At 38.5% G+C, this 14,233-nt stretch overlaps 1 protein-coding gene across 3 annotated transcripts in view; it reads right to left on the reverse strand.

Moving 5' to 3' along the window:
• Positions 1 to 14,233, reverse strand: part of MYO19 (myosin XIX) — an 87,482-nt gene that overhangs the window by 21,203 nt on the left and 52,046 nt on the right. For all 3 annotated transcript variants that reach the window (XM_089659198.1, XM_089659199.1, XM_089659200.1), the window contains exons 10-14: positions 13,144 to 13,234; positions 10,508 to 10,676; positions 4,338 to 4,411; positions 3,905 to 4,026; positions 510 to 623 (exon numbers count right to left, since the gene is read on the reverse strand). In XM_089659198.1, the coding sequence (XP_089515324.1) occupies positions 510 to 623; positions 3,905 to 4,026; positions 4,338 to 4,411; positions 10,508 to 10,676; positions 13,144 to 13,234 (570 nt within the window). The remainder of the gene's footprint in view (positions 1 to 509; positions 624 to 3,904; positions 4,027 to 4,337; positions 4,412 to 10,507; positions 10,677 to 13,143; positions 13,235 to 14,233) is intronic.

The raw sequence follows: 14,233 nt of genomic DNA on the forward strand, positions 1-14,233 counted from the left end.
GGGCAGTACTGAGAGGTGGGTAGGGGGTGGAACTAAGGGACGGTGTTCAGAGGTTGGTAGGAGGCGGAGACAAGGGGCGATTCAGAAAGGGAGAGTTCATGCAACTATGCTCTGAGAAAAAAAGTCCTGGTACCAAGTAATAATATGAGATGAGATATGACCACAGTCAAGAACTTCACAGGCAGCCAAAATTTACATGACTGTCATCTGAGCCAGCATCTCAGTCCAGAAATTAGATGGTGACCCACCCTGGGTTGTGCTTAAAAAAGATGGTGCAGTCCTGGACAGAAAAGCAGATGGAGGTACTGATCTTTTTGAGAGTTAATACCAGGAAGTATTACACTTACACATCACTTAGAATGGAGGAACTAAAACTTAAACAAAAATATATATCTGAAACTAGGTCCACCTTAACACTAAAAGGGTGCAGCAAGTAAATAGCATGTACATTCCATACTGATTCTGTCCACACAGATAAATTACTGAGATAATGAACTTGTAATACATACCTCATTAAGTAAAGAGAATATACTAACTGGACTCCCTTCTATAAGATCTACACAGTCCTGGTTGTCTTGATAACTTATGAAGGACCAGTCCAGCCCTTCTGCTGCATATTCATCCTACGGACAAAAAAAAAAAAAAAAAAAAAACACGACATTTAACAAGTCAGAAATTCATCATGTTTAAAGTTCAGAATTAAATAAGCAACAACTAGGTAACGAACATATTCTTATTGGGCGTTCTGCCAGCATGATGGGATATTCAGGTTGTAGTTATGACAGAAGACCTTCCAAATGTTACAAAAAGTGCCCAGTATTAAATCAAGATATCGAGGACAGAAAATGTCCCCTTTTTCCTCACATAGTTTACAGGTAGGCATCACCTTTCACCACCAAGGTGCCTTGGTGTAAAGGCATGTGATAACAGCCTTATTACAAAAAAAAAAAAAAATACAGCACAGCAACCAATCAGAATCTTTCTTGTGCTTGTCTATCTTTAGCTTATGTTATCCTTACCTGCTTGGACATTTATTCATTTGATTGGTCACAGTAATTTCAATAGACCTGAATAAACGCCCAAGTGCTAAACGCTGATAACGTTTAGATGCATTTTTTCCAAGTTTAGCATTTTTTGGCCAAAAATTTCCTCTCTTGGATGTAGAAGAATCGCATTCAGGAGAGGAATGTTTAAAGTGCCCCTAAACTCTGCTGCTACCAAAAAAATGGGGAAAGCTTATGTATATACATGGACACAGGCTTTTATTGAGCTGAGCACAGGAGCTTTGGCAAAAAAAAAAAAAAAAAAAAATTGCCAAAAGCTCCTAAACTCACGTTTAGGAGTAGTGCACACGAGGCCTTAGACCCACTTACGTCATTGGTCAGACTGTCCAGAGAGTTTCAGTGTGCATGGGGGCAGCTTTATGACCACTGAAGGACACAGTTGTGCAGCACCATCTATGTATGAAGTGTGTGGAGCACTGCAGTTCACCTTATGTGGATTATATTGGACACTTTTGGCACGATTTCGTATTTCACGCTATTTGGACTATTGGTCACCATCAGCATTATTTTACAAGTTTTGGTACTGAAGAAGACTTATTTATTTAAAAGAAATCACTTGGCAATTGTTTACTCATTTTGATGACACCTAGCGTTAATCCCCTTTTACAGACATCAAATGGCTGGTGTCATAACTGATCACGTGCAGCACCGCGACAACTGCAGATCCAACAGAGGCCAAGATTCTGCTTTAGCATTAAACGGTTTAAAAGTCTTTTCAGTTTTTTTTTTCTGTCCTTAGTGAGGGACAACATACTGATGAATTCTTTGTAATATCCATTAGCTATCATTGAAAGTGTACCTTTCACTGCTGGTTATACTGATTTGAGTAATTGTCATTTTTTAAATAAAGTTAAAAACAAACAAAAAAAAAACAACCCCAACAACAAATTTTTTGCTCTTGGCCATTATCACAGGTGAAATACATTCTGTGTGTACCTTTTTATAGACTTTATTTAGAAGCATTCTCCAGGTTTTAAGGCTTGCGTTCACATGCTGTACTAGGCATATAAAAAGGAGAACCCACTTGCTTTGCTAGAATTCTTTCTTTAGGCACTCAAAGCAATCCAACCACTTTCACCTTTTGTCCATTTGAAATGTAACAAGGAACATTTTTGCTTGCTACAGGCAACAGTTGAAGGTTTTCTCTTTTATTTTCTCTAGATTTCAAAAATTAGTTCTATCAATCTCAAGTAGTAAAAATGTGTTCCAAAAGAAGTCCGTAAAAAATTTAGTACATATTAAAAGTGGTTGTAGAGGCAAGACATTCTTAACTTAATGCATTTCCTGCAATTAGGGAAGAATGTATTATTTGTATCGCCTTCCCCCTTAAAATACTTACCCGAGCTCTTATGCGATCCAGTGCTGTGCCCATCTGTACCTGCTTTCTCCTCTCTCCCTACATTCACAGGACAGAGAGGCAGCAGCGGGAGCCATTGGCTCCTGCTGCTTCCAATCAAGCAAATCCTGTGAGCAGAAAGCAAGGGCAGCGCCAAGCCACACTGTGTATATCTATAGATGCACAAAGCCCAGCTTGGGAGCAAGCCCGCATGTGCACCTTTATAGGAAGTGGCTTCCTATAGTGGCACACAGAGAACAGTTGGAGTCAAGAGCACTGGCAGAGGACTCCAGAAGAGGTGGTTTGGGGCCACTTTGTGCAATACCATTGCACAGAGCAGGCAAGTATACAATCTTTTTAATTTAAGGAAAACAAATGTCAATGGCTTCCTGCCTTGACCATTGTAAAATGAGTCCAATTGTTCATAGGACGTCTTCCCGAGAAAGTGCCTCGCTCTGGCATGATCTGTCACCTGTCCTCTGCCGATACCATGTGATCGCTGTGACCAATCACAGCAGATCACATGACAATTGTAAACAATTGATAAATAATGATCACCTGCGCTTAGGACACACCAATCAATAGTACAAACTCAATATTAAACAAAAAACTGGGCTGATGCTCCTATAAAAAAGGTACAACCTTATCAACATAATACACAAAATAGCAGGAGCTTTGCCTCAATGTATGTTATATTACATGAAAAATGCTTAAATAATGAACACAACAAAAAATTGTGAAATAAAGTCCTAAATGTGAAATCAACAAGTGAACAAAAATCCCTTTCACATCCAGAAGGTGATAAGTGCTCTGTGCGCCTCCTCACTCACCAACTTCAATGGACTCTTATGGTGAAACAAGAATCTTTCAGGCTTTTGGTGGGGCATAGGAAGTCATGCTGGAGCTTGTAGTCCTCCTGATTAAATGTTGCTTGTCATTCCCAATGATTCAAAATGTTTTAGGGTTTCAAGAAATAAGATAGGCCGTCAGTACATCAGGATTGATCAATTTGTAGATATATACCATAGTTTGTGGACTCTATAACTTTCCTACAGACTAAATATACACTGACTTGGGTGTTTTTCCCCCACCAAAGAAATGTAGCAGAATACATTTTGGTCTAAATGTTTGAAGAAATAAAATTTGCAAATAAATAATCTAACAAACGAAGAAAGAGCCATTTTTTATTTTTTTTCTTTATCAAAAAAGTAGATCCCCAATGGTGATTAAATACCATCAAAAGAAATCTCTTTATGTGTGAAAAAAATGATCCAAATTTCATATGGTAAAGTGTTGCATGATTGTGCAATCGGCATTCAAAGTGTGACAGTGCTGAAAATTGGCCTGGGCAGGAAGGGGGTAAAAGTGCCCGGTATTGAAGTGGTTAAATGTTATGAATGCTTTAAGTTATATGAAGAAAGCTGCACACAACTTGAGATATACCACAATGATAGCAACAAAAATGTGACTGTCAAGAATTTGGACAACAGTAAATACAATATACCTGTTGAATTTTTAGGTAGTGGGTCACAAAATGCTGCTGAAGTTTCTCATTGGCATAGTTTATACACAATTGCTCCAAGTTGTTTTGTGGGAAAGATTCAAATCCATAAACATCCAATAAACCTGTACAAAAGGAAAAAAGGGAACAAGATTTTCTAAATGGATATGCACATGCGTATGCGTATTATGCACATGCGTATTATGCAGATACAATTATTGTGATAGCCTAAAAAAGGGCATAAAACTGTAAATAAACTACCACTATACAGGTGTATACAGAAAGGTAAAATTCAGACAACTTATACTGTGGAAAAAGCTTCTCATACATGCTAGGTGTCCTGTGTACCCAGCCAACCAGTGGTTCTATTAGTTGTAATTGGCACTTTTTTCTACAAGCAATATTTAAAAAAATAAACTAAAATTTAGAATAATACCAATAAAATTGCTCCAGTTAGTTGATTCATCACAAATGCTTGTGTTAATTACAGTCACCAGCCAGTCAAATAATCTGCAATGAAAAGGGAGAAAGGGACAGATTAAAATTATTGAATGGTGTGGCACTAATGGCTATGAATTAAAGGTGCCTGTGTTCATTCACAAAGCAAAGTCTGGTGGAAGCAACCTTACCCAGTCTTGTGTGCCTCAAAGTAATAATTTCATGTAATGGCTGTTTTCATTAGACTTTTTTTAATCAAGTTTTTGCTTCCCAAGAGATTCACTTTGAAATACTGGCACTACAAATTAGCTCTGGGCTTGTGCTGCAAGAATGTAAAGGGTTATTTTCTAGCACAGATACTTATTTTGATTCAGGTGTTTTAACAGACATGCTCTTCTGCCATCTGTTATTACACCTTACAGACAATGGGATGTGTGCACTAACTTTCTAAGCACCAACTGACAAATAGTGTAAACAGTACTGTTGGCGCTGCAACATGTAGGTTTGCGTGTGATTGATCTCTCTCTCTCTCTATATATATCTATCTATCTCTCCATCTCTCGATCTATATATCTATATATCTCTATACACATACATTTGTGTTCAAAATAATAGCAGTCAGACATCACTAACCTGATCAATCACTGTTTTTGGTAGAAATGATTTCTACATGGCAAATAATTTACTAGCAGGTGTAGTAGAGTAATAGAAATCCAACAGACATGACATGCATGCTGCTGATTCTGTGTAATTGAATCACTAATTGAAAGGGGCATGTTCAAAATAATAGCAGTGTGGAGTTCTATTAGTGAGGTCATTCATTCTTTGAAAAACAGGTGGCAATTATTGCCCTTATTTAAGGAAGGAAGGCAGCAAATGTTGTACATGCTGGTTACAGTGCATTTCTCTCTGAAATTCTGAGGAAAATGGGTCGTTCCAGACATTGTTCAGAAGAACAACGTACCTTGATTAAAAAGTTGATTGGAGAGGGGAAAACATATAAAGCAGTGCAGAAAATGATAGGCTGCTCAGCTAAAATGATAGCAAATGCTTTAAAATGGCAACCAAAACCTCAAAGACGTGGAAGAAAGCGAAAAACTACCATTCGAATGGATAGAAGAATAGCCAAAATGGCAAGGACTCAGCCAACAATCAGCTCCAGGAAGATCAAAGAAGGTCTAAAGTTCCCGGTGAGTACTGTTACAATTAGAAGACGCCTATGTGAAGCCAAGCTATCTGCAAGAAGCCCCCGCAAAGTCCCACTGTTGAAAAAAAGACGTGCTAAAGAGGTTACAATTTGCCAAAGAGCACATTGACTGGCCTAAAGAGAAATGGCGCAACATTTTGTGGACTGATGAAAGTAAGATTGTTCTTTTTGGGTCTAGTGGCCAGAGACAGTTTGTCAGACGACCCCCAAACACTGAATTCAAGCCACAGTACACTGTGAAGACAGTGAAGCATGGTTGCACAACATCATGATATGGGGAGATTTCTCATACTACGGAGTTGGGCCTATTTATCGCATACCAGGGATCATGGATCAGTTTGAATACATCAGAATACTTGAAGAGGTCATGCTGCCTTATGCTGAAGAGGAAATGCCCTTGAAATGGGTGTTCCAACAAGACAATGACCCCAAACACACCAGTAAACGTGCAACATCTTGGTTCCAGACCAACAAGATTGACGTTATGGAGTGGCCAGCCCAATCCCCGGATCTTAATCCAATAGAAAACCTGTGGGGTGACATCAAAAATGCAGTTTCTGAGGCATAACCAAGAAATAGAGAAGAACTGTGGAATGTAGTCCAATCATCCTGGGCTGGAATACCTGTTCACAGGTGCCAGAAGTTGGTTGACTCCATGCAACACAGATGTACAGCAGTTCTCAGAAACAGTGCTTATACAACTAAATATTAATTAAGTGATTCAAAGGAAAGCAAAATCTTCAAACATTTTTCAGTTTATATAGTGAATGTTTGAGTTTGTAAAGAAGAATACAAAACACTGCTATTTTTTTGAACAGTCTAATATTCAGTGGCATCCCCCCTTTTTCAAGGGACCAAAAGTAATTGGACAATTGAATCAAAAGCGGTTTCATGGCCAGGTGTGGGCTACTCCGTTATTTCTTCTTCAATTAAGCAGGTAAAAGGCCTGGTGTTGATTCTAAGTGTGGTATTTGCATTTGGAATCTATTGCTGTGAACCTACATCATGCGTTCAAAGGAGCTATCCATGCAAGCGAAACAGGCCATTGTAAGGCTTCAAAAACTAAACAAATCCATCAGAAAGATAGCAATATTAGGAGTGGCCAAATCAACAGTTTGGTACATTCTGAGGAAAGAAGAACACACTGATGAGCTCAGCAACATAAAAAGGCATGGCCGTCCAAGGAAGACAACAGTGGTGGATGATCGCAGGATCCTCTCTATGGTAAAAAGAAACCCATTCACAACATCCAGACATGCAAAGGACACTCTCCAGGAGGTAGGCGTATCATTGTCAAAGTCTACAATCAAGAGAAGACTTCATGAAAGCAAATACAGAGGGTTCACCACAAGGTGAAAACCATTCATAAGCCTGAAGAATAGAAAAGCCAGATTAGAAATCAAATGTTAATATTGCTTGTGAGCTAATATGGTGAAATTCAATAGTATTCTAATTATTTAATCAAAAATAAATGCACATGTGGTTCGCTAGCTCCTTGCACCAACTCATAAATAGTGCTGATAACTCAATATAAATTTAAAACAATAGTGCTGCACTCCCGTGCTATTAATAGTGTTTAATCATAATATAAAGTGATTAAATCTTAAATGAATAAATTAAATAAACCATTCATCTGTGACTTATATCTGTGATCAAACTTTAAACCTATTTATATCATCACTAGTGAAAAGACAAAATATAGTGACCAAATCAAAATATATAATTGCCTCACTGCAATCCAATGAAATAAAATATATCCAACAAAAAGTGTCCATATTATGTGAACAGTCCTCCTCATAAACGAAAAAAACGTGTTCCAACAAATGGATGAAAAATAAGATAAATTTTACTTTATGCGCTCACCTCCTTTTTAGCCTAATGTAGATTTGGGCTAAAATCGCTTTTTGTCCTAAAAGGACAGATGCAACTGCTCCTGCTCCAGATTTCCTTCTCAGATGGTTCCACGTTGCAATATACTAATAATCCACCTGGTGTCTCTCTTTTCGTTTATGAGGAGGACTGTTCACATAATATGGACACTTTTTGTTGGATATATTTTATTTGATTGGATTGCAGTGAGGCAATTATATATTTTGATTTGGTCACTATATTTTCGTCTTTTCACTAGTGATGATATAAATAGGTTTAAAGTTTGATCACAGATATAAGTCACAGATGAATGGTTTATTTAATTTATTCATTTAAGATTTAATCACCTATATTATGATTAAACACTATTAATAGCACGTGAGCGCAGCACTATTGTTTTAAATTTATATTGAGAAAAGCCAGATTAGACTTTGCCAAAAAACATCTAAAAAAGCCAGACCAGTTCTGGAAAAGCATTCTTTGGATGGATGAAATGGAGATTAATCTGTACCAGAATGATGGGAAGAAAAAAAAGTGTGGAGAAGGCTTGGAACAGCTCATGATCCAAAGCACACAACGTCATCTGTAAAACATGGTGGAGGCAGTGTGATGGCATGGGCATGCATGGCTTACAGTGGCACTGGGTCATTGGTGTTTATTGATGATGTGACAGAAGCAGCCAGATGAATTCTGAAGTGTTTAGAGATATACTGTCATCCCAGATTCAACCAAATGCAGCAAAATTGATTGGACAGCGCTTCACAGTACAGATGGACAATGATCCAAAACACAATGCAAAAGCAACCCAGGAACTTTTGAAGGAAAAGTGGAATATTCTGCAACGGCCGAGTCAATCACATGATCTCAACCCAATTGAGCATGCTTTCACTTGCTGAAGGCAAAACAAAGGCAGAAAGACCCACAAACAAAGAACAACTGAAGACAGATGCAGTTAGAGCCTGGCAAAGCATCGGAAAGGAGGAAAGCCAGTCTTTGGTAATTGCCATAGGTTCCAGACTTCAGGCAGTCATTGCCAGTACAGGATTCTAAACAAAATATTAAAAATGAACATTTTATTTATGAATATATTAATTTGTCCAATTACATTTGAGCCCCTGAAAATGGAGGGACGGTGTATAAAATGATTGCAGTTCCTAAAATTTGTACTTGATATGCATGTTCAACCCCTTGAATTAAAGCTGAAAGTCTGCACTTCAAATTAATTTGGATTGGTTTGTTTTAATTTATTCTAGTGGCATACAGAGCCAAAAGCATGAAAATTGTGCCGGTGTCCAAATATATACGGACCTATCTGTACACACACACACACATACATATATACACACACACACACACATTATATTTTTAGCAAACTATATGTTTAAAAACAGGTTTGAGTATTTGTATCAATTTAAAACCATAGGGATTTTTTGTAAAACATTACAGATAACTGGGGTTCTAGGCTAAATTATCATCTTGGGATTGTGGTGTACTATTCTATGAACTGTGAGCTCAGAATTTAGGCTGGTTATTAATAACTGAAAAATGATCCTAAGATGGCCCCTATCCCTAGAAATCTTAACAGGAGTTCAGGCCCATGGTCTGTGCATAATCCTGCTGTGCAGGTTTTTTTCCCCCACCAAATACATGAAAACTTCTAGCACTGCTACCAATCTGCATAATGGGAGGGTGGTCATTAAAGTGAGCTGTCCAGGTGCAGGTTCAGTTAACTTTGGATGTCTGTGTAGCCATTTCAGACTGATCATGACTAGAAATATGTATGATGACCAGCCTGTTCTTTGCCGTTTCACAGGGAAGGGTGAACAGGCCATCAGTGAGGGTGGTACTACTTATGTTGACACCCAGTCCCTTTTGACATTATGATTATATTTTTTTTTTTAATGAATCACTGTTCATTAATAATAAATAACCAAACAATGTTAAATGTTTCAAGACTACTCTGAAAGTGTGCTTCTCTACTTCAGTCAATGGAACTCATGAAAGAAAATGTTCACAACTGTTTTCATTAAAGATCAGTTCCTCTGTTAACCACTTGCCTACAGGGCACTTATACCCCCTTCCTGCCCAGGCCAATTTCCAGCTTTCAGCGCTGCTGCACTTTGAATGACAATTGTGCGGTCATGCAACACTGTACCCATATGACATTTTTTATAATTTTTTTGTGACAGATAGAGCTTTATTTTGGTGGTATTTAATCACCTCTGGGTTTTTTATTTTTTCTTAAACAAACCAAAAACCACTGAAAATTTAAAAAAAAAAAAAAAAAGTTTTAGTTTTTGTTAGAAAAATTTGTAAATAAGTGATTTTTCTCCTTCACTGATGTGGCTGCACTGATGGGCAATGATAGGCAGCACTGATGGACACTGATAGGCAGCACTCACATACGGCACTTTTAGGCGGCACTGACTGGCACTGATAGGCGGCACTGACAGCACTAATAGGTGGCACCGACTGGCACTGATGGGTGACACTGAAAGGCAGCTCAGATGGGCACTGATATGTGGCATTGATTTGGCACTGAAATGTGGCATTGATGTGGCACTGGCAGGTGGCATGGATGAGCACTGAGAGCTGGCACTGATGGACACTGACAGGTGGCGCTGCTGGGGCTACACAGATCATCAGGGCACACTGATCATCAGTGCTCTGATGATCTGTGTACATGTCCCCTCCGAGGAATGCCGATTACCGGCTCTCCTCTCCTCACGAGCTGTCAGCGTGACAGCTCGTGGGGAGAGAAATGCCGATAATCGGAATTTCCCTATTTACATGTGATCAGCTGTGATTGGACACAGCTGATCACATGACCGAGGTGACATCTTCAGCTCTTTCCGTGGATCAGTGATCCGCTGTGTCCGAGGGACACAGCACACCGCCGATCGCCGCGTGCTCCCGGAGCCGAGCATGCGCGGTTAGAATAGGAGGACGTTATAGGACGTCCTCCCAGAACGACAGAACCACCTTGCATCCGTCATTTTACTATATGGCAGGCGGAGGCGGTTAAACATTTTGATCACAAGCTTTAGTGTCTTCAGAATGTCCATAATCAGCTCCTCTATTTTGTATCTCACCTGGCATAGATAGATTTGGCTAGACAATCCCTTCGTGAATCACACTCAGCCTTCTTGCATGGTTTCCTTAATGCTTGCTGTTTTCCTGCTATTATAGTACGGAAGCAGAGCCTGTCCAGCAGGTGCTCAGCAGGAATCTTCATCAAATTTGAAGTGGAATAAAGGAATACTAAAATACAGTTATGTGTGTAGATAGTTAATAAGCATTTCTAATGATTCTATGCATCTCAATGAAAGTAAAATTAGACATTGTAATTTTTACTTTTTATAACAGCTTTTTATGTTAACCCCTTCCTGCCCAGCATCCCTGGGTGTGTCCACTGTGATTGGCTGTCATAGCCAGTGCCACTGACTTTTGATCATTGCAACAGACAGGGAGTGGTCTTTGACAGCTTGACCACTGTGTTGGGAGTGCAGTGAGCATGCTCTCAGCATTGAAAGCTCTGCCGTCCATGGACGAATATAGGAGTGTAGACGTTATAGCCCACCCTCCTTGCCCCTTCATTACCTGGGCAGCAGGAGGTTAAATTATTAAGTGTTCTTGCATGGAAAGACCACTTACTGTTATCTCACATATATATTCTTATTATTATAGCCAAATTTACCACCCTAACTCCTCCCACAGTTTTTACACTACATAGACAGTAACATACCGAAACGCACGGATTGTTCCCGATTGGTGTGCTATTACTTTGTGGAACGTTTCGCCGAATGGTTCACGAAATATCGGCGTTTTTGTGGTGAAATTGGTCCCAAAGGAATGAATGGCGGGATGTTCAAAACTAGAGTGGGAGCTGACAAAAGCTAGAGTGTGAGCTGAAAAATCAGGACATGATTTCTAAACTCCACTCCAACCACAAAACAGTTACTCAAGCCACTCCACCCAGTTACTCCGCCCACTCCAGTTGTAGACTACTGGTGGAGGCAAGAACACTTCACACAATTTCCCCAGAAATTGTAGCTTTTCTAGTTTTTTAACTATTTCTTTTAAATGCATGTAAAAACTGGGATAACAAAATCAAGTTGATGTGTTTAAACAGCTTTTATGCCATAATAATGGGCAATAAAAGGTCAGTGGGTTGCTAGGCATTCTTCTATTCAGGCAAAAATGGATGTGTTTTTGTCTGTGCAGTGCTTTCTGGGCTTTCTAAAAGTGAGCCCTGCACTAGCTCTGCAACTGCTAACATTTCTGTGCATAATAATAATAAAAAAAAAAAAAAAAGTGGAAAACACTATCATTTTCCTTTATCAATATATTATTACTGTGGTTGAATCATCAGATTTTGGTGCTGTATAATAACCACCACTTAAAAAGTTGATAGGGAAAAAAAAAAAAAAAAAAAAAAAAAAAAAAGGATTTGGATTTATAAAAGTACAGCCTCTCACAACACTTATTTTACTTTAGAGAAAATACAAAAACTCAAAAAGGGAACTGATCAATTCTCAATTTGTGGCTCAAAATTATCCCCAAGCTATTCTTTAGTAATCTGAACTGTGGATATAGATTAATAAATAATAATAATAAAAAATACACAGGTAAAAAAATATGCATTTATTTATTTATTTACATACAAGGAGCCTGGAAAGTATTGCACCTGCGACCAGCAGATCACAGGTGCCATGCAGGACTCTCGCAGACTTGTCAGTGTATCTGTTTGCTCGTACCTCGTATGGGCAGGCAGTCACACACTTACATTAAACTACCTAGAGCAATCAACAGCTCCCTGGTAGTTAATTGAGAACTACAAGCTGACAGCCGCAAAGGATGTTGGTACTTGTAGTTTCCCATTCACAGAACTCTGAATGAATGATGTGGCCAGGCGGAGCCAGGCGTATTTTAAAAATAGTGACAGCGAGCATGGCGAAAAGATCCCCCACTTGCTGGCACCAGATACAGCGGATCAGATGCCCAACTCACTGTACAAATTCGGCAATGCCGAATCTGACTGGACTCCTGCGCATATGTAGGAGTGCCAGCATCCCTGCTTGGCCAATGACAGCGGCTGGTGATCAAGACCTGGAAGACGGCTGCCCGAAGATGTCAGCGGCCGGGCGGGGAGATCCAGGACACCGCATTGCTGGATCCAAGGTGAGTAAAGTTCCACTTTATAACCTTTGTCCACCTAATATGCCCTAACTTTTTCCTCAACTCATTTAATATCATATGATATGGTAGTTGTTGGTTATATTAACAGTTGTCTTAAAGCAGAACTAAACCCACTGATTTAATAAAAAAAGATAAATTCCTGGCATTCCAGGAATGCCAACTGTCACATTTACTTGTGCTCCCAACTAAACTATAAAACCATCAAATGACTGATCTACAGCTGCCATGGTGCTGCACATGTGATCAGTTATGACATCAAAAAAGGGCTAAGATGGCAGCTACCTTTGCTTAAAAGAATTGGAAGGTTTAGTTTCGCTTTAACCAACTGATTATAAGGGTAAACTGCAGACTATTTAGATCAGTTCTGGTATGTATCGGTTCCATTTTTTCTGCTTTAGCATGCATATAAATTTTGAGAAAGTTGTAAACTCTTCAGAGCTTTAAGTACTTTTTACATTAAAAAAAACAAAACATAAAAATAAAAAAAAACAAAAAAACAAAAAAATAAACAAAATAAAAACTAACTGACCTTTTGCATTGCTTAAAACTTCACATGGCTGGCTTTCATCCAGAGAATCACAGAAAGCGACATTCCCCAGATGCAAAAGACCTGATAAAATCTGTCATAAAATGAAATACACGTGAAACGGGTGCCATTTTACAAAGAAAAAAAACACATCTTATTTACACTTTCCAGATTTTTTTTTCCTTTATTATAGATATCGAGAACAGAGATGTAGGAGTGAAAACAGTTTTGGAAGGAGCACGCAAAAAGAACCTAGGACTATGGCTGGAAAATATCCAAAAATCCCCACTAGATACAAGATGTAAGAGTGATTGGCCAAACTCCTCTTCGGTTCAGTTTGGCCCTTTATTCTGTTTTGAAATTAATATGTTGGCTGCCATTGCCAACATATTTCTGAAAATACTGCTTGCCTGGCTGTTTATAGTGTCAATGTTTTTTAAGTGACTGACCAGAACCAGGCATGCAGCAAGAGATTTATTTGAACTGTTAGAGAAGAAAAAAAAAAGAAAAAAAAAAAAAAAAAAAGAAAATGAGCAAAACACTGGTATTATTGCGCATACAGGCCAATCAAATTTTTTTCACAGAATAAAAAAGGTGAAAGTTGTAGATTTTATGTTTTCTTTCTCTATGTAGATCGGTCCCAAGTAATGAAGCCAATAAATCAGCATGACAGTCAAGCCAGTTACATTTTTAGAAGGTAATAGTAGCAGCTTACATATCTCTGATGATAGGTTTATAACACTTTCTAACCATGTTTTTTTCCATTTACAGTCAGGACTTTATTTGGCTTTTGTCCTCATTTGATTTACAGAAGGAGAGCTGGCTGATTAAAACAAAGTAAAGCATTGGTTTATTAAAATAGGGGCCTGTTTCTTGCTTTTCAAATTGTAATGGATACATGAAAACTATTACTTCATGCTGTAGCCAACTGTGCATTTAGAAAATAAATCTCCACCCAGAAATTATGAAGTGAGGAATTTATCTGGATTTGTTTTTTGGATGTGTTAAATTAACACTAAAGGCAAAACATTGTTTTATTTTGGCGTAAGGGAAGGTTTTAACCCTTCAGCTTTTTCGCCATCTGTGTCCTATC

The sequence above is a fragment of the Staurois parvus genome, unplaced genomic scaffold (assembly GCF_062004578.1).
Source record: "Staurois parvus isolate SC_StPar_1 unplaced genomic scaffold, SC_StPar_1.0 ptg001134l, whole genome shotgun sequence".
Lineage (NCBI taxonomy): Eukaryota > Metazoa > Chordata > Amphibia > Anura > Ranidae > Staurois > Staurois parvus.